The following is a 21,377-nucleotide window of genomic DNA, read 5'->3' as shown; positions in this document are numbered from 1 at the left end:
TTGTTGAGAATTTAAGGCCACCACTCTAAAAATTAAGTGTTGTGCCATGTTATAATATGAGATCATGCTTCCAGACTCTTCTAGGTTCATCGGGTTCGGTGCATTCATTCATGTATTCTACAAATGTTTTTAGAGTATGTGCCAAGTACCTTCGTTCAGATCACTGAAGAGTAAGCATTAGGCCAACTATCTAAAACTTCATTTCAGATAGAACTTGCTGACTAGTGGGAGAGAAAGGCAACAAACAATTAAATGAGTAGCAGCATAATATGTCAGTTGGTGCTAAGTGTTACGGTGGAAAATCTAGCGGGCTGTGGGTACAGAGGCTGATGGCAACAAAATGCTGGGTGAACTAGCAAAGCACATCTGCGATGGCAAAGGTAACAAGAGAGGATACTTGGAATAGTCTTTGCAAAGGCTTACAGCAGGGGCAGGCTTGTTTTTAAAGGAAGAGGAATGGGGCCATGGTGGCTAGACAGGACAAGGACATGGGGAGAGATGAGAGGAGTGCTGTGGCCGTCGTAGCCCACTGGGTGGCAGGGCGGTGGCAGGGGGACTTCAAACAATATGAACAGTATGCCAAGTTGAGAGCAGGAGCCTGAGAACATTTTGAGTACAGCAGCCACCTGTTCACTTACAGTTTAAAAAGTGTTTCTTCAGCTGCCGCAGGCAGAAGAACTGTACCAGAGTGAGAGGGGATGCAGGAAGACAGCACAGTCTTTTGTGACAGTGATCTCTGGAAGCTGCGTGTACCTGTTCTGTAGCTATGGAGTTGAAGCAGGGCAGTAGGATTTGGAACATTCCGGCATCAGAAGACGTAGCCCTCCATGCCCTCTCCCAGAGAGGGAGGGTAGACTTAGAAGAGTCCCGGCCACGCTAACATTAGGAACACTTAGGCATTAGCAAAATGAGAAAGATCCATCAAAGGAATCAGAGAGCAAGCAGCTAATGAGAAAAAAGAAAAAAAATGTTAATGACATTATAAAAGCCAAGTGCAGAAAGTGTTACAAATAGAATTGAGGTATAACTGGTTCCAGTGCAGTTGATTGGTTGGGTATGATAGAAACCGATTAATTTTTTTGGCAGTAATAATTTTCAAGTTGATGATTATTGTATGTTCACTTGTTGATGTCTAGTTATTTCTTCTAGTAAGAACATGTAACATGAGATCTGCCTTGATAAGTGTGCATTATTATCTAGAGTTATAATATTGCACATGAGATCTCCAGAACGTAGTCATCTTGTATAACTGAAACGTTATACATGTTGGTTAGCAACTCCCTATTCTCGGTCTTTTAGCTTTGGTAGGAGTCCTCTTTGTCTTTCCTGCCCCAACCTCAGTGACTCTAGTGCTCTGTTCCTGTAGTGTATAAATACTTGAAGATTTCCAGGAGATGCCAGATACCAAAGCTTGTTACAGGAACAAGCTCAATTTTACTCATGATTCTCAGATAGCAAATCTGAGTTGAGGTCCTTCAGAGTAAGGTGCTTTGGTATGGTTTTCCTCTTGAAAAAGAGAGGGTTCTATAAACTGGTCCTGTGTTTTATTATGTTTAGCGTAACAGAATTGCCTAAATTCATTTGCTAAATGTTGTTTCAAAGATTTATAAAAGACATGCCAGATTCAATGATTATTTTAACCAACACATACCAATCATTATTTAGAAATCTTTATTGAGTCTCTCTCTCTCTCTCTTGTTTTTAGAAAAATGTGACGAGCCCCTTGTCTCTGGACTCCCCCACGTGTCTTTCAGCAGCTCCTCCTCCATGTCTGGTAGCTATTCTCCTGGCTATGCCAAGATAAACAAGCGAGGAGGTAAGCCAACTTTCGATTCTTTTATCAATAAACGTGTTAAATAAGAACGTGTTATATTTATATATGTATATATAACATATATATATAGTCACACAACAGATGTTGGCAGGCACCAAAAATCATTCTTGCCACCCCTGTTAAAAAAAAAAGATCCATAGATACCACGAACCTCTCCTGTAATCTCTGTTGGGGAATAACAGAAAAAGTTAGGCTGGAAGTTAGAGATAGTAAGTCAAAATGGAAGACATTTTGAAGTTGCCTGAAATAATAAAGTCAAAATGGCATAAACACTTAAAGTTAAAATTCCTATGAAACGGGCTAGCACGGTGGCTCACACCTGTAATTCCAGCACTTTGGGAGGTCGAGAAGGGTGGATCACAAGGTCAGGAGTTCAAGACCAACATGATGAAACCCCATCTCTACTAAAGATAGACAAAATTAGCTGGGCCTAGTGGTGGGTGCTTGTAATCCCAGCTACGCTGGAGGCTGAGGCAGGAGAATCTCTTGAACCCCAGAGGTGGAGGCTGCAGTGAGCTGAGATCACGCCACTGCACTCCAGCCTGGGCGACAGGGTGAGACTCCACCTCAAAAAAAAAAAAAATTCTGTTAATCAAAAATCACTTAAAGATGTAAAAGAGTTGATTCCTAAAATGTATACAGTGTATTAAAAAGAGCACTTTGTATCTACTGTATATTAATGTAAAAACTTAGTTCCTATTGAAGGTGCAAATAGCCTTGTAATTTTTCCTCCAGGACCCAGGATGTAGCTCTATTATAAAATCTGTGTAAAAGTAGCTAGATGTGTTCAACTACAACTTGAGTTCTTGACCTTAAATCACGGTATTCACTAGTAACCGGCAGTTTCAAATTGTATAGCAATTCATTGAGAGTAAAATAACATAATTAAGGACAGAGGCAAAAACTCTGTTGCTTCAAAGGAGCACTGGTAGAACTATCGGTGAATAGCAACTTAAAAAGGAAGGAAACAATATTATCTTAGGTAAATATGAGTCAACAAACAAAGACCACGATGTTTTATTCAGTAAAACAGTAATGGTGGTTGACAGGGGCTTGGGTGGAGAGGGAGAAAAAATAGAGATAGTTGTTAAAAGGTACAAAGTTTTAGTTAGACAATATGAATAAGTTTTGGATATCTATTTATAGCATGGTGACTATAGTTAATAATGTGTTGCCATAGATACAGGGAGGTGAGCATCACACTGACATCTGTTGACGGGGGCTAGGGGAGAGACAGTGGGGGAAGCAGGTTAAGGAGAGATAACATGGGGAGAAATGCCACATATAGGTTACCAGGGGATGGAGGCAGCAAACCACATTCCATGTGTGTAACTATGCAACATCCTGGATGATCAACAATCCTGCATAATCCCAGAACCTAAAGTACAATAAATAATAATGTGTTGCATGCTTGAACATTGCTAAAATAATAGCTTTTAAGTGGTCTCACCCTTTATAAAAAACAATTGTGTTGTCATGGATATATTAATTATCTTGAGTTAATTATTTTACAATACATATATCAAAACACCGTGTAGAAAACTATAAATATATAATTTTTTTTGTGATTGCACCTTAATAAAGCTAAAGGAAAATAAAAAATGTGAAATCATAAAATAAATCTTGAATCAACCAATTCTAGAAATAAAAAAAATAAAAGAGAAAGGATATAGGAAGAAACAAGGAAGGGAAGAAGAGAGGGAAGGAGAAAGGGAGAGAGGGAAGGAGGAAGGGAAAAAGGAAGGAAGGAAAGAAGGAAGGAAGGACGGGCTATAACAAAGATGAAGAAAGAGAGCAGGAAGAAACTCAAAATAAAAACAAGAGGAAATAATAAAGAGGGGAAGAAAAAATATTGGATCAGTAAAGAAAGGCATATCAGGTTTACAAAGACCAAAAACCAAGAAGAATATAGATCAGAAAAAGCTGACCTAGTGTGTACAGAATGATATAAGGTCCTCACAGAAGTATGAAGAGGTCTCAGTCAGTAAAAAGACTTGGTGAGAGACTGATATACAAGCAGAGGTGGAGGAACGTAACAAAAATGCAGTTTTAATGTAGCATTAGTATAAATTAGCTCATTTTTACGACCTGATATTCATCAGGCAGTGGACATGAAAGTATTGTTGAGTTATTGTAAGTTATCAAAAGTTCTGCCTAAAGATGTTGAAGTAATAGAAATGTAAATTTGTTTCTCTCTCATAAAAGTCATTGGAAACAACTATAAAACAATGAATATAGGCAGAAAAACATGACGCAATGGACTGTCCATACCCAAATGGTAATTACAATACAGACCAACCCAGTATTAGAAAATCTAGAACAAAATATAAAAAAGAGATACCATATAATTCTAGGTGCCAAGAGAATGTATTTTTCCCTAAAATAAGTGCCATGACACCAAGAGACCTAAAGCAACTGTAAGGAATGGAAGCAGAGTCGGAAAATGCTACTTTCAAAAGTTTTGAGGGAAAATATGACTGAAGAATATGACAGTAAATCTGGGCAAGTCAGGTTCTGTCATGCATACAGCACTTCAGGTATACAAATGATACAATCTAGTCAACAATGAGAAAATTGAAAGTGCTCAATAAAGAAATCGTGGCCAAGTGACTGGTGTTGAGTAAGGAACTCTTTTTTTTTTTTTTTTTAATTTTGGGCTCTGGGGTATATGTACATGTCTTACATAGGTACTTACATGCCATGGTGGTTTGCTGTCTCCATCCACGCTCCCCACCCTTGACACCTACATCAGGCATTTCTCCCGGTGTTATCCCTCCCCATCCTCCCCATCCTCCCACTGTCCCTCCCCTTCCTTCCCCTCTACCCTCCGACCTAGCCCTGTGAGTGTTGTTCCCTTCCCTGTGCTAAGTGTTCTCATTGTTCATAACCCACCTATGAATGAAAATATGCAGTGTTTGGTTTTCCGTTCTTGTGTTAGTTTGCTGAGAATGATGGTTTCTAGATTCATCCATGTCTCTATAAAGGACACGAACTCATCATTTTTTATGACTGCGTAGTATTCCATGGTGTAGATGTGCCACATTTTCTTTGTCCAGTCTATCATTGATGGGCATTTGGGTTGGTTCCAGGTCTTTGCTATCGTAAACAGTGCCACAAAGAACATATGTGTGCGTGTGTCTTTATAATAGAACAATGTATAGTCCTTTGGGTATATACCCAGTAATGGGTTTGCTGGGTTGAATGAAATTTCTGTTTATAGATCCTTGAGGAATCGACACACTGTCTCCCATAATGGAACCCATTTCAATATAAGACCTCACTAAACAGCATAGGTGCTCTAGTTGCAGGACAGAGTATAAATGTTATAGGCACAGAAATTTTAAAGTGTTAATTATGGGAATTAGAGAGATGTGGGTATTTTTTCTTTCTAACCTTTTAGAGCGGCAGGCTACCAGATGCTGAAATTACGAACAGATTTATTTTGCCTTCGATTTTTTTTTACGGGAATTAATATCTTTTACCAAAAAAAATACTTTTGTTGCTCTCATTTAATTCTAGAAAAGTTAAATTATTTTTTATTTGTTTTAACATAATACAAGATACCACATTACATTATTTAGAACTACTTATGTATACACTCATATATACAGAGAGAGAGTGAGATATCTGATATTAAGCTTCTAAAATGTTAATATATTTTTTAATTTGAATACTGGGATTTGAGGAGTGTCTTTACTTTCCTTATAGGAGTTTTGTCTGTAGTTTGTAGGTTTGTAGACTATATAATAATATCTAGATAGATGATTGGTAGGTAGATAGATAGATAGATAGACAGACAGATAGATAGATAGATAAATATATTTCCAGAAAGATAGATGTTTCAAAGGCCAAAAATTATAAAACAAAAGTTATGGTTTCTTAACTGTGTGACTTGACATTCATCTCTTTTTGACTGTTGACATACTGAATTGTCATGAATTGGGGTGAAATTATCAAGTTGGGAAGGAAGTGTTGTCTGTCCTATAGATACAGGTTTACTCTTCACTGTAGCCCATTTTATCATCTTTTGTTATGTGGGGAGGTGCAGCTATTTACTTTTTGGCTCCTAAAGACTGCTTTGCTTACCAGCATTACGCTGTGCATAATGATGTATAACTCCCCATCCCCAACCCTCTAATTTTTGCTCGCTAATTTTTGTGGCTGGTGAGGTAACTAAGCTATATCTTCCCCCTTTATACTGCTCTGCCTCTGAAGATACAGACAAGACACAAACATGTAGGGCTTGACCCTTGCTGGCCACGTGAGTGTGGGTCAAGGGAACTACCATGAGAAAAGAAGATTATGTCGTCTCCAAGGAAAAATAAAAAGAAAGGCACACATAGTTGTTATAATACAAAACAATTATTTTTTTTTGAGACAGGGTCTCACTCTGTGTCCCAGGCTGGTGTGCAGTGAAACGATCTCAGTTCACTACAAGCTCCACCTCCCAGATTCAAGTGATTCTCCTGCCTCAACTTTCCAAGTAGCTGGGATTACAGGAGAGTGCCATCATGCTGGACTTACTTTTGTATTTTTAGTAGAGATTGGGTTTTGCCATGTTGGCCAGGCTGGACAACAAAATATTTTATTCCACTATAAAGTTCATATGCAAATATCCTTGGGAGAAGAGCCATGTTGGGTACAACATATGATAAGATATACATGGTTAATAGCCTGCATTGAGAGAAAGGAGATATTTTTTTAAGTATAGCATGATGTTATCTATCTGGAATATATAAAGAAGAGAGAGAATTCCAAACAGAAAATGTTGGAGATACATTTTCTTAATTTACAAGTGGCGAGGGTCATCTGATACAGACACTATATAAGCATCTGAAAGCGAGAAGATAATATGCTAACAGAACAATATAAGAATTTAACCTACTAATTATACAAATGTAGAAAAGAACAAATTCAGTGGAGTATTATGTTGACAAACATTGGCTTCAAGTTTTATTATTTACTTAAATCGTACTCCTAAAATACATTTTGGAGAGAGGGTTTATAAATACATAGAAAAGTGCAGTATAAGTGAAATATTTGGATAACAGAGTGTCACATATTTATAAAATCGAGTTTAGGTTATGGGTCTCCATAATCCAAATCCATCTGCTATAATCTTGATGTCAGGGACCAATACATGGCAAAGGTTGGGGGAAATGTGATGTTAAAAATGAAAAATCCATGTGTAATTCTAACATGTCTTTTGGAGCCGGCTGCTTTTAGTTTGTCAGTGCTTTTGTTGTTTTGTATCAATGCCTTATTCCTGTGATGTGTGTTCTGATGTATCCCCACATTTTTCATCCATTGAAGGCTTCCCAGTCTTGTGTCATTCTGGGTTAATAGCAGTTAGATGCGTTACTCTTCCCAAGGTTAGCACAGATACAAAACATTTGAAAGTTTGCTACAGTGTTTCTTCTACCTTATTTTCAATATAGCATTTTATAGATTATAAACTGTTTTCATCTGTGTTCTATTTGTTTCTCAATCTTCATAACAATCTGATTAGAAACAATGGTAAGTTAGAGATGCCAATCAATTCTTCTGCCAAACTTTCAACCTTGTGCTTCATATGCCTTTTGTAGAAATCAGCCTGTTTAATAAATGGTGTTGGGAAAACTGGCTAGCAATGTGCACAAAGCAGAAATTGGACCCCTTCCTGACACCTTGCACTAAAATTAACTCCAGATGGATTAAAGATCTAAACATAAGACCTAACACCATAAAAACCCTAGAAGAAAACCTAGGTGAAACCATTTTAGGCATAGACAAGGAATTCATGGCTAAACACCAAAAGCAATGGCAACAAAAGCCAAAATAGATAAATGAGATCTAATTAAACTCCAGAGCTTCTGTGCAGCAAAGGAAACAATTATTAGAGTGAACCCACAATCAACAAAATGGAAAAAAATTTTTGCAAGCTACCCATCTGACAAAGGGCTAATATCCAGATTCTGCAAAGAACTAAAACAGGTTTACAAGAAAAAACAAACAAACCTATTCAAAAGTGGGCAAAGGACATGAACAGACACTTTTCAAAAGAAGACATATATGAGGTCAACAAACATATGAAAAAATGCTCATCATCACTGGTCATTAGAGAAATGCAAATCAAAACCACATTGAGATACAATCTCACACTGGTTAGAATGGTGATCATTAAAAAATTAGAGACAACAGATGCTGGAGAGGATGTGGAGAAACAGGAACACTTTTACACTGTTGGTAGGAGTGTAAATTAGTGCAACCATTGTTGAAGACAGCATGGCATTTCCTCAAGGACCTGGAAATAGAAATTCCATTTGACCCAGCCATCCCATTACTGGATATATACTCAAAGAATTATAAATTGTTCTATTATAAAGACACATATACACATATGTTCATTGCAGAACTGTTTACAATAGTAAAGACTTGGAACTAACTCAAATGTCCATCAATCATAGACTGGATAAAGCAAATGCGGCACATATACACCATGGAATACTATGCAGCCATAAAAATTGATGAGTTCATGTCCTTTGTAAGGACATGCCTGAATCTGGAAACCATCATTCTCAGCAAACTGACACAAGAACAGAAAACCAAACACCGCATGTTCTCACTCATAGGCAGGTGTTGAACAATGAGAACATGTGGACAAAGGGAGGGGAGCATCACATGCCGCAGTCAGTTGGGGGCGCTAGGGGAGGGACAGCAGGAGGTGAGGAGGGTGGGGAGGGATAACGTGGGGAGAAATACCAGATATAGGTGATGGGGGGATGAAGGCAGCAAACCACCTTGCCATGTATGTACCTATGCAACAATCCTGCATGATCTACACATGTACCCCATAACCTAAAGTACGAAAAAAAAAAAATCAGCCCCGTTCTCCTGCCAGAGGGACAGCCATTCCACCACATGGCCCTGGTCCCCATCCACTTCCACAGAGGCTTACAGAGGTCACCTGACCTCAAGGGATGCTACTAGAATCTCTCTGCTTTGTTATGTGATATCATTTTGGGAACCCAGAGAAATGTTGGGGAAACCATAACAGGCCATGTGAAACAAGACAGAAGAGGAAAGCAGGTGCTGGGGAAGAAGGGAAGGCATGAGGCTGGGGTATCTGCACAGAGAAGGACAAATTAAGCTCTGATTTCACTCACAGCCTCTTTCAGGCCCCTGTTTCCAGCTTATTTAACCTCTGGCTGAACTTCAGCTTGAACCTCTGAAATGTATCATTCCAGTTCGAATAGTCACCTCCTCTTATCTGGGCTCATTGGAGTAAGTTTATTTTCCTAGTTACTAAATAACTTTTGGTTTTAAAGAAAACACAAACAAAAACTGGTGACTCTCCCCCTTTTGGAAATTCAAATAAGACATATAGAAACCCAAAAATATATCATTAGTTTCTAAAGTGGCATAGCTAGGGAACATTGGCACAGGGAGAGGGGCACAAATCCATATCTTCTGCTGAAACGTGACACTTTTTATATGTGATTATACCCGGTGAGGCAATATCAGTGCTGCCTTTTTTCATTAGCCCAATGATGGGGCTAAAATGAGTTTGAAGGTTTGAGTCAGATTAGATTTATTTATGCTTATAGAGCCAGAGAAACCCAAACTTGCAATCTCAGCATTTCCCAACTGATGTAGATACTGAATAATTTTCTTTCTTTTCACCTTCCTGCCACTTATTTTTACTTATTAGATCCTTCTAAGAATCTTGTTTGTTGCTTCCTCAAAGATGTTTTCTCTTACGTATTTTCCCTGAGTAATTTCTCCCATTTTAAGAATGTTTAATTTTCTCTATCAAACCAGAGGGCAGAAGGTTATGGTGGTGATGTTGTTTTCACATTAGCTGTCCTTTATTTCCTTCTACAGGGAAGACAGATTGCACTTCCAGGCCACATAATTAATAATCACTTATCAAAGGAATATGTGAATAACAGATATTTGGAGAGACTGCTAGAATAGATCTCTTGAAGTCCCTACTTGTATCTTAAAGAGAACCATAGTCCTTAACTTTCCTTAAAAGATACCACTTAATACTAAAATGATTTATAATCCTTTTGGTATACGCCCAGTAATGGGATTGCTGAGTCAAATGGTATTTCTGCTTCTAGATCCTTGAGGAATCACCACACTGTCTTCCACAATGGTTGAACTAATTTACACCCCCACCGACAGTGTAAAAGCGTTCCTATTTCTCCACATCCTCTCCAGCATCTGTTGTTTCCTGACTTTTTGGTGATCACCATTCTAACTGGCATGAGATGGTATCTCATTGTGCTTTTGATTTGCATTTCTTTAATGACCAGTGATGATGAGGTTTTTGTTTATGTTTCTTGGCCACAAACCAACCCAAATGCCCATCAGTGATGTACTGGATGAAGAAAATGTGACACATATACACCATGAAATATTATGCAGCCATTAAAAAAAGTAAGTTCATGTTCTTTGCAGGGACATGGATGAAGCTAGAAGCCATCTTTCTCAGCAAACTAACACAGGAACAGAAAACTCAATATTGCATATTCTCACTCATAAGTGGGGATTGAACAATGAGAACACATGGACACAGGGAGGGGAACGGCATACACCAGGGCCTGTTGGGAGCCAAGGGAGGCAAGGGGAGAGAGAGCATTAGGACAAAGACCTAATGCATGTGGGGCTTAAAACCTAAATGACGGGTTGATAGGTGCGGCAAACCACCATGGCACATGTATGCCTATGTAACAAACCTGCACATTCTGCACATGTATCCCAGGACTTAAATTAAAAATAAATATATTCACTAAAGCCATAGTTTCCAGTTTAATAATAAAAATACATTAACATAAAAAGGACACCACTGAAATTAGTAATTGCTACCAGGCCTTGATGCCACAGCTTGCTCAGATAATCACTGTAGGCTGGCATCATTTTCTACTTCCTGTTGGCCAAGAAGTAGTTCTAGTGATTAGCATAACGCCAACCTCTTCCCTAGCTCACAGTTGTGTATGCATGTCTATCTCTGGACACATGTTGAACTGCCTCTTACAGGCTCCCAGGTGGCTCAGCAAGTGGTAATGGCTTACTCTACTCTTGAGAATCTATTATTCCTGCTACTCATAGAAAGCAAATGTTTCCCTTTATTCTAGTCTCAATTCTCTTGTCTCTGCGTTACATTCATAAAACACCTTTTTTCCTCTGCTTTTTCTTTGTTCTCCTCTTTCGCCTTTAAATATTAGAAGAATCTGTCACAACTAATTACATCTAGAATTGCAGGTGACATAGTATAAACTGGGAACGCAACCACAGTGCTTCCATGAGGGCATTGTCTGCCTGTGTGGCTCTGGCACCTCCTGCTGGTGTACTTCTGCTGCCTCTAGTCCCTGATGTACTCCTTTGTGACATACAGCCCACTCATGACAGCCCAAATCTGCCGCAGCAGGCAGTATTCTTAACCTTACTAAGCAAGCTCTTCCCTTGGAATATAACGTCAAGGCTTAAATTATGAAGTAGACTAAAGTTCCCAATTGATGAGATTCTGTCCTATTTTTGCAGCTTCCATTCCAATATTTTTCCTCTTTCCTTTTGCCAGTCTCTACCATGTAGTATTTTTAAAATTTTGCTCCTTTTCTCACTCTCAGATAATTCATTATTACTGAAGTATGAATTAATCAGTGAAGTGTTACCTCTCTTAGGACGATTTGCCTTTTAAAAGCACATCCTTGGGAGCAGAAAAATTTAAAGAACTGGTTTTCTAATGGGGCATTTCAGGATATTTGACATTCCTATTTTTGCTGGTTATACTTCTTCATTTTCAAATGACTCTTCTGGAAACACCTGCTGATTTTGTTGGCTCTGAGGCAGTGCTGAGCAATGAGAGGAGAGTGGCTTGTATTCATGCATAACTAAGTTCCAGTACTGAGCTGACCCAGGACGAGTACGGGATTAGTCAATTATTTAAATGTATTGCATCTTGGTTTCCTGATGTCTATGATTATCTGAACCAGGATATAATAATGATAAAGGAAATAATGTGGAATAATTCATCGTCTGAGCCAGGAACTTTTGACAGTAAAAGAGACTATCATTAATAGTTACACTAGGCTAATCCTGGAAGTATGGTCTCTCTACTTACAGTTTAAAATAAAATCAGTTATATAATTTAGCAGAGCTACTGTGAAGATTAAAAGAAACAGTTTACACAAACTATGTTGCATTGAAATATGAATCTTATTCCCATAAATTACTCCCAGCTTCTAAAACAACACTACAGATACCAACATTTTAAAACAAGGATTGTATTAAATACCTTTGTCATTACAAAGACTATGTCTTGTTAAAAATTTATTGTTAGAATTTGTGTATTTGCCAATGTATGTATGTTTTCCCCCATTATCATCTAAGACAAAATATTATAATAATTTAAAAATTAGTAAAATAACATTTTAAGTAATTTAAATATGTTTAGGGTGAATGGACTACAGTAACTTAAATATTCTGCAGGTCTTTCACCTCAGAATCTTTTCAATTCAAACGAAAGAGATTAATCCAGTGATTTTTAAGTGTTTTGTTCTTATTTTCTTAATGTCATTTGAATTCGATCTCTTAGAATCTGTATGTCTTATAGAAACTAACATGTAATTATTATGAGCCTCAGATAAAAAACTGTTCTGGACATTAGGGGAAATAAAAAGTATCACCTTTGTTTTCCTTAGCTCTATGTATTATATTTTCTAAATACAACTTTTCAAAGATTTATTCTAAAGATCTCACAGCTTTTATATCTACCTCCCCAACTGAATGAGAGTTTCCAGCTAACTGATACTGTGAATTTTGATGTATTATTTTTCACTTAATTTTCAAAGATAAACCAAAATTTTGGCTTCACTGGGAGTTTTATAAAAATAAATGTGCAATACATGAAATCTTTGTATCATTGGCACTGTTATAAATGAAAGAATATTGAAAGCATACTTACCAGGCAATGGTTTTGTTTGGGTATGCCATATATTTTGTTTGTGTATGCCTCTTTAATTTTTAAATAATATTCTTATCTTTCAGCCATTGCACTAAATTTTATAATGTTGGCATTTCCACGCCTTGTTTTTGTTTTCTTCATGAAATCTGTGCTAGGTTTTGTAGCATTTTCCATAGAGCAATGTTTCCCAAAGTGCATGATGTTAATACGTGTTGTGAACACACATATATGCACATGTTTCCATAATCAGATCAGCCTGGGCAGATGTTGTGCTCCGATATCTTCTTTTGGGGAATCATAGATTCTCTTTATCACAGAACATCTTCAAGGCCAGAAGAATACATTTCCGCTTTGGGATTTGCTTTTATACAATTTTGCTAAACACTGTACACGTCAAGGGCTTTAACTAGGGTTTCTTTAATATGCTTAGAAATATAGATGTATTTCCCATGGGTTCACTACTGTGATTCTGAAAATACTGATTGCAAAAATTCTTTCATACTAAGTGTAATGATTTTTAGTTTTAACAGAATGAACTAGAGTTAATTAAAGAGAATAAAGATAAAAAACTTTTTCGATTTTGGACTTTTGAGATTAAGAATTTTTTAGTTAATTATTTTTAGGAAGTTGCTGCTTTCCCATTTGTGTACCAAATTCTATGTATCTTAATATTTGCCATTGAGAAAATCATGTGCTGGCTTAGCATCAATGCTATCACATTGATCCCTGCTGCATCCTTTGAAATGGCTCTGGATTATTAATAATCGGACATTCACTTTATATCACAACATTAATAGCTGGTCATCTAAAAGAGGGGGTAGTTTGTGAATAATTCATTATGAAATATGTTTGGTAATTTTACTTTAAACACAATACTGGAAACTATCCTATTTGGTACTGGCCCTATAAAGCTTAGGACATATGGGATAGGATAACCACATCTGAAAAAGCAAAGAAATGTACTTAAATTAAAAAAAAAAAAGATTTTAAGAAGTGAAGAATAAATATACCTTTGTAAGAGTGTTGATATGGGTCTAGATTTCTCATTACCCATAGGAGACAACTTGGACCATTTCCTACTTATGCTCAATTGCCAAAATTCCTCACTCACTTCTATAATGAAACACTTTGAGTGGATACTCTCTAGGACCCTCTCATCACTGAACACCCACATTATGTAGCCAAGATTTATCATCATTTCTTGGTCTTGATCTTATCAGGCTCTTACAGATTCTTAGTGGTCTGGACCACACCCCCCTCTGTACATAGATATGAATTCTATGAAATTTATGAAGAATGGTCAGGATATCTAGGCAAAAAGCTTTATCAAATATTTACATATTGAATTTTTCTTTCTAAATCATTCAAGCATATAGGCAAATTGTGTTTTTGAGAGTAATCATTTAATATTCCTTTATCTCTTTATTTTTTGCATTTTTTTTAAGACAAGGTTTGTCACCCAGGCTAGAGTGCAGTGGCATGATCAGGGCTCACTACATCCTCTACATCCATGGGCACAGGTGATCCTCCCATCTCAGCCTCCCTAGTAGCAATACATGAAATATTTGTATCATCGACGCTTGCTCTAAATGATAGAATGTTGAAAGCATACTCACCAGGCAATGACTTATATACCATGGTTGAGTGTGCCTCATATATTATGTTTGAGTATGCCTACAGACATGCACCACCATGCACTGCTAATTTTTTTTAAATGTTTGTACAGACAGGGTTTTGTCATGTTTGCCAGGCTGGTCTCCAACTCCTGGGCTCAAGCGATCTACCCACCTTGGCCTCCCAAAGTGCTGGGATTACAGGCATGAGCCACAGAGCCAGGCCTATTTAATAATTTTATTCATAGAGAGTCTTTAGTATTTTTCACATCTCAAATAAGGAGGTGGAGAATTTTTGTAAATGATTTCTACCATCAGAAATATTCATTTTTAAAATAAAATTCTTCACAGCCTCAAAGCACTTTTATGCAGTACTTATGCACATTTGACTCTCAGAGAATATTTTGTGAATGTGTGAACAAATACATAAAGTGTTATTTATTGCATATATTATCCTACTAATTTAAAATTTCAAATACTCATAGCTTCTATGTAGGAATGATTTGTAAGAGTTAGTATTCACTAATACTTTTCTTCTTCCCAAAAATGATCTCACAAATTGTTTGGTCACTGTTGTAGCCAAATGGAATCTAGACTGTAATAGCAGATGAGTAAAAATAACCAACACAATTATCATCATAAATAAACTAGAAATTTAAATCTCATTTTAAAAATGGATATTCAGAGTAATTAGAGAATGACCCCCATCATATCAACATTCAATGCTTCCAATATTGTAGAACAGAGACCATGATGAGAATGCTGAGTTGATAAAACATGCCTTTCTTATCTGAAGATGTTATTTCATATACGTGGCTTTCAAACTTCGGCTTGCTTTTGGGTAACAGAGCATATTGTATGAGTCCTTAATACTGTATCTGGCTCATAAGAAATACATTCTGTATCCCAGTTGAAGCAGTGCAGTCTACAAGAAGAAATGACGGCCAGGAAAGAGTAGGGCAAGTCCACGAATAGCTGTTTAGGGAGCTCACATCAGCTGATTGGTGAGTGGCATTGAACAGACTTCATTCATTAGACAAGTTTAGGCCATAGAAAAACTGCATGTGTAAAAACTGTATTTTAAACCTTAAAATGACAATTCCTCTATACCAAATAAGTGACTGCATTTTTCAATATCTACTCTCCTGTGATTAGAGAAAATTCCATGCTTTTGTAACTATTTGCCCCTTTTTTAATTTTACTTATTAAGAGAAAAAACAGCAAATTATTTCCAAGATAATTGGGAGAATTTAATCTAATAATGGTTCTATTAGCAACCTGGTTAGGTCATACTTATTAAAATGAATAGACCCTTGTCTTAATACCCTTAGCAAATTAATGACTTTTTCACACATTTTTCTTTAAGAATTAAGAAATACAGCATTGTTCTTTTTTTTTAACATGCATGCCTTACAAAAGTAATTCTAAAAATATTGTCACTAATAAGAATTCAAAGCAGTGTAGCGTTTGTTGGCTGCTTTTTCTATAGACCAAGAATGAGCAGTCAGCGTTGTTTACTCATCCTCTTGCTTTAAAAAACTCAGATATATGTTTGACGTGAATATTGCTGACAATAAACCATGACATTTAAAACAGTCTATTTTTATTGTTCTTGCCTCTTTAACATCAAAATGTAAACACAAAATGTAGAAAGATTTCTTCCCTAGGCTTTCACCCAAAGGTCGTTTTATTTTACTTTCCTTCACTATTTTGATTTTCTTAGCAATGTAAGGAATTCATGTTGCTTTTATTTTGCTTGGTTTTCGTTCTCAGCAACTTTTGCAATGTATTTCTTTTGTATCTGTCTTCTGCTTTAAAATTGATATACAGTGGTATCTATTTGAGCTGGAGAGTCCTTGTCTGAACTATGTCTGTAACCTCCACATCACCAGACATCCACAACCAGAAAGACTGTTCTTCCTCCAGGATGAATTATGTTGCACTACAAGGTTTGTGCCTGAGCATATGCATGAACAATGAATAATTAAGTGTGTTTTATAATTTTCCCTATCCAGTCTTTGGCACATACATATTTGGATGGATAAGAATTGGGTTTTGTTTGGTTTGGTTTTTGTTTTCAACTCTCTGCTTAGACCACCACCAAATAAGCCTTATAAAGATGTGCTGTTAAGGTGATGAAAAGTATTGTTGACTTCTTTACTCTGCCTCCCCGAGTGTTCTAGAGAGTGGAAGTTAAAATCTCATGCTTCTGAGGTTTACAGCCTTCTATGGTATGAGAGAGTCATAGGGATTGGTGGAGACTCTTCTTACATTTTGTAAGGTCATGCATTCTCATAGGCTCACATAGGATTCCCAGAGGAGAATTATTACATTTCCCCCTACAAGAGGATGATAAAGAGAAATGATGACTTCTTTACTGTTGAAGGGCTGGCGGTCCACAGCAAACGAGTCCCAAGGAAGCCAAGATAGCAAAGGGTGTTACCACTGCCCCACCACGTTTATATTCCCAAACCTTCCACACACCTATATTCACATTCAAATAGTATTAAGTTATAAGACATTCCCATTGGTCTCCAGGGGTTTTAAAAATATTATTATTAGATAGATCAGTCTTCATAAACAGCATCCACATGGTTAAGTTTCCTGTCCTTTGGTAGTGACTTATCACCTTCCTCAAAAGTCATTACTGATGGCAGACAACATATTTCTTTTCGATCATTTCAAGAGATCCATTTTTTTTTGTCTTTTGTCTCTCAGAACTTATAATGAAGTATCGTATTGTAGACTTATTTGTCTGACCCAAAGAGACTGGGTGGGTGTCACCTGAGGACATGCCCTGTGTCTCAAGTATCTGTGAATTCTTGACATCTAGGATGGTGCCAAGGATGGAGTTGATACTCAAAAATGTAGAAATAAATGCTTCTATGTACGTAGTATTTTATCTGATCCTTACAAAACCCGAGGAAGAAATTCAGAAGTTACAAAACTCAGTTTTATGAATAGGAACACTGAGATTCAAGAAAGTTTAGATTCTTGCCTGAGGTCACAGCTAACAGAAACCAGATTTTAGTATTTGAAATGAAGTCTTCTTGACTTCAAAATAATTCACTATTCCATTCTCCGCATGTCTTCCCTGACTTTGTGAGAACTTTTCTTTTGGAAAAATTGGAGTATTATTTGAGTTGGTTATAGGGCATAACTGAAATTTTCCCACTAGTGTTTTAGAACCCAAAAAGATATATTTCTCTTTTATTTCTGAGAGGCTTATATTGAGCAGATATTTTCATTTAGAATGCCTTTGTGATTTCTTTGCATGCTTTCTTAATCTATGTTTTAAATAATCTGAAAGTAAAAGATGTTATTTTAAATACTTTCACATAATGATGTATTTGTTAAAAGTGTGTCTTTTTTTTCCCTACAGTAAAAGGCTAGCCAAAATCACATCAATTTAGTCTAGTTTTTGAATTTGTATTATGTAAGGTGGTAGGCAAAAGAAAGACAAACCTATACGTTAAATATTATATATGTGAGAACCTGTAAAGATTCGAACAGAACAATGAGACCCACATTCTCTCTCCCAGAAAATAATTTAAATAAGAAAAAACTACTGATGTGCAGATTCTTCTAGAATCTGACAGAAGCCGTATTTTTAAAGTCACTAACACTCTTAATATTCAAAACACACATGGGAAAGAGCAGCAAGTCAGTAGAAAGTAAAAGAAAATGAGTAACAGGAGTAACCTCAGCCACAAAATGGAAAGTATCTGAGGTCTACCAGATATGCCATAAACTGGATCTATGTTTAGCGTAAGATGAGAACAGTCTGGCATCAATAACAATATCCCACTGTATGATCATTGTCAATCACTGAATGCTTTCTTCCCTTTCAAATAAAGGACTCAGCATTGTTACATTTTGCATTTTGTTGTTGAAACAAATGACTGTACTTCCTGGAAAACTAGAGACTCCCAAGGGAATTGATTCCCTTTTATTCTCCCAAACTTCTTTATATCAAGTATTGAATAAAGGGAAGCAAAGACTCATTTGACCAAATCTTTCAAAGTTATTATCTATCTTCTCTATATATTATTTTAGGCAATCATTGATGATGGAAAAATAATTTTCTGAAGAAAATTTCAAAGAAGCACAAAATCCTTTTGGTTTTTAACTCAAAACCCTGTATTTGAATATCAACAATTCAGATGAGAAATCTGAAACCAAATATTGGTATTTTGTGCATGTGTTTGCTGGTTTTGTCCCCAAAGAAATAGCACTAACTAGGTATCAGGCATAAGGAAGAGAGAGAATCTAGGTAACCTCAACACAGCCTAAAATCCTCCCCAGGTATGAGTTTTAGGCTGTTGTGGCCATCAGGGCTTCGGAGGAAGCACACAGGTGCCCCAGTTTTAGGGATGTTTACTGGATATGTCCAAATGATGCAACTTCAGCAAAAGACTACCTTATCTTTGTGATTTGATCAGTGAATTCTATGCAGGGGTCTGGAGACAGGCTTTGGGTACCTCAATCTTAATTTAGCATCCTGTGGTTCCAAGTGAGGAGAAGTTTAGGTAGACAGCCCCAGAGATGCTCCTTGTAGCAGTGGGAAAGAAAACAGTCAGTGGTTACAACAAAGATAAAGAAGGCTGATGCTTTGTTACATCTTCGCTTTAATGTATTGTGAGCTCTTTGTAACTTTTCTTTCTACTGATATGACATACATTTGAAAATAATCAGTTCTCCTTAGCAATTTATCAGTGATACGGCAAGGATTCACTAAGGAGTGATAAACAGGCAGGATGTTTTGTCAACAGCTGGGTATACGTTAATCAGCTTCTGGAACACCAACAATTTAAATTCAAATAGATTTCTCACTGAGCCTGAGATCTAAAGCCCTGTGATTCTTCTTCTGTTTATTGGATTAATCTAGATTTTAAGTTCCTTTGTTCTCAACTCTTGGGAATCCCCCCTACTATTTTTTTTCTTTGTTTTGCTGGCTTAGTTGGAATAGAAAAAAGCGTGGTTGATTTCTTTAGAAGTGTTATCTGTGTGACCTCATACTCAACTGTGGGAATAACAGAAAGGCAGAAATGGGGAAATAAAATCCTGTTACCAAATGAGAATTCTGCATCTCACTGCAGTATGGGATGGTACAGTTATTCATATTTCAGGCACCTCAATTAGACATTCATTATTCATAGCACTTATGTAACTCTGAGTTATTCAGGCTGAGAGAGAACATTGCAATCTTTCTTTTTCCTTTTCTTTATGACATGACATCTTATATCTAAAAAAAAAAAGAGAGAGAAAAAAAAACCACCCTGTCTGCTACATGTAAAACTGAACTATACATTTTAGGCAAAATGACATGAATTAAACGAAGGTGGCCTAGTACTTTTGACTGTGTCTTGTCAAAGAAGCAATCTGAACAAATAGGCTAAGATCAATTCTATTAGAGTTGAAATACGGACCAAGATACCAACATTGATCCCTTCAGCCATGGCCCTTGTATATAGTTCTAATGTACAGTAATACAGGTCAGGACCTGGAAAGTCCTAATTGACAAGAATAAGTATCAAAATCAGACTTGAAATGCTGCTCAGATTACAGAAAATGAGGGAGCCAGGCATTTAAGAAGCATACATTGAGCTGAGCACATACCATCACTAAAGATTCATTTGCATATGGGATTAAAACAACTGCAAAGTTGACCAGGGAACTTTTTAGGGACTCTGAGGTGGGGGCATCATTATGACACAAGGCATTGTTTGTCTGAAGCACATCAGTGAGTGTCCCCAGCCATAAATCTGGACATGGTTCAGGTGGCATCTGAGTATAAATCAGAAGAAAAAAGGTACTTGTCTTACTGGATGAAAATAATTATTGGGTTTTTTTGAAGGAGGCATCCATAATTTAACAAATATTTATGGTTTACTTTGTCTTCAGAACACATTGTAGTCTATGTCAGCACTGTCTTAAAAAATACGTGGTGAGCTATATATGTAATTTTCAATTATGCAATATCTGCATTAAAAAACTAAGAAGAAACAGATGAAATACATTTTTTATGTTTTATTTAACCTAAAGTATTAAAATATTGTCATTTTGATATGTAATCAATATAAAATGATCAATTTACTATTTTATATTTTTCATACTAAGGTTTCAAAATCTGGTGTGTATTTTACATTTATAGTACATCTTGATTCGGAAGCTAAGTTTCTATCAGAAATACTTAATACTAAATACTCTGTATTTAGATGTAACAACATTTATGGTTCAAATACTAGATGCGTGTAGTCAAATTTCTCCCAAAATATCTAAAATATTCTCCAATAAATGAATGAATTATTAGTTTTAAAATATAAATTTAAATTATTTAAAGTGAAATAGCACATTTAGGTCTGCAGTCTCTCAGACATGTGTTAGTCCTTCTAGCAACATGACAAATCTCAGGAGCCACAGGTATTGGCACCTAAGCCTGTGGGAGTGGTGACCCTGGGGATGTGCAGGGCATAATCATATGCAGTGGCATTAATCTTTGGGGAGAGTCAGAATTCACTTATAGCCTGGTGGTGGCAGAGGGGTGACAAAATTATAATAATCGGGGTGTCAGAAGGAGGCTATGTGCTTAACATCAATTTGCAGGGCAGTCTCATTTTATCAGGAAAAGCAACAATAGCAGAGACAAGGATGGGGTAGCTGTTCTTTGGCACTGGAAAACCATCAGCAAAGCCCAGGGCTTGGGGGTTCCCTCTAGGTGTCTGAGATGCAGCATTCAGCACTGGCTCCAGCCTTTGGGCAGCTGTGGGAGCCAGAGACCAAGTGCGGTCCCTGGCTCAGCATGGGATTAAACAGCATAAGGGGTGTCCAGAAGTATGTGTTAGAGTTAATGAAGAGTAGGAAGTATGTGGATCACAGCTCTAGGGACTGTAAAAGAACACTGCTTTTGCCACTGCCCTCCAGCCTGGTGACAGAGCAAGACTCCATCTAAACACACACACACACACACACACAGACA

The 21,377-nt window shown here is 36.9% G+C and overlaps 1 protein-coding gene across 1 annotated transcript in view; it reads left to right on the top strand.

The window, feature by feature from the left end:
* Nucleotides 1-1,713: 1,713 nt before the first annotated feature.
* Nucleotides 1,714-21,377, top strand: part of CNTNAP2 (contactin associated protein 2) — a 1,621,124-nt gene continuing 1,601,460 nt past the window's right edge. Inside the window, exon 1 of the mRNA XM_064372470.1 lies at nt 1,714-1,816. Within this exon, the coding sequence (XP_064228540.1) occupies nt 1,768-1,816 (49 nt within the window). The 5' untranslated portion in view covers nt 1,714-1,767. The remainder of the gene's footprint in view (nt 1,817-21,377) is intronic.

The sequence above is a fragment of the Aotus nancymaae genome, unplaced genomic scaffold (assembly GCF_030222135.1).
Source record: "Aotus nancymaae isolate 86718 unplaced genomic scaffold, 86718_ANA_hifiasm-v0.15.2.pri h1tg000002l, whole genome shotgun sequence".
NCBI lineage: Eukaryota > Metazoa > Chordata > Mammalia > Primates > Aotidae > Aotus > Aotus nancymaae.
Note: the sequence above shows the minus strand (reverse complement) of the source record. Positions and strands in the feature narration are given on the sequence as shown.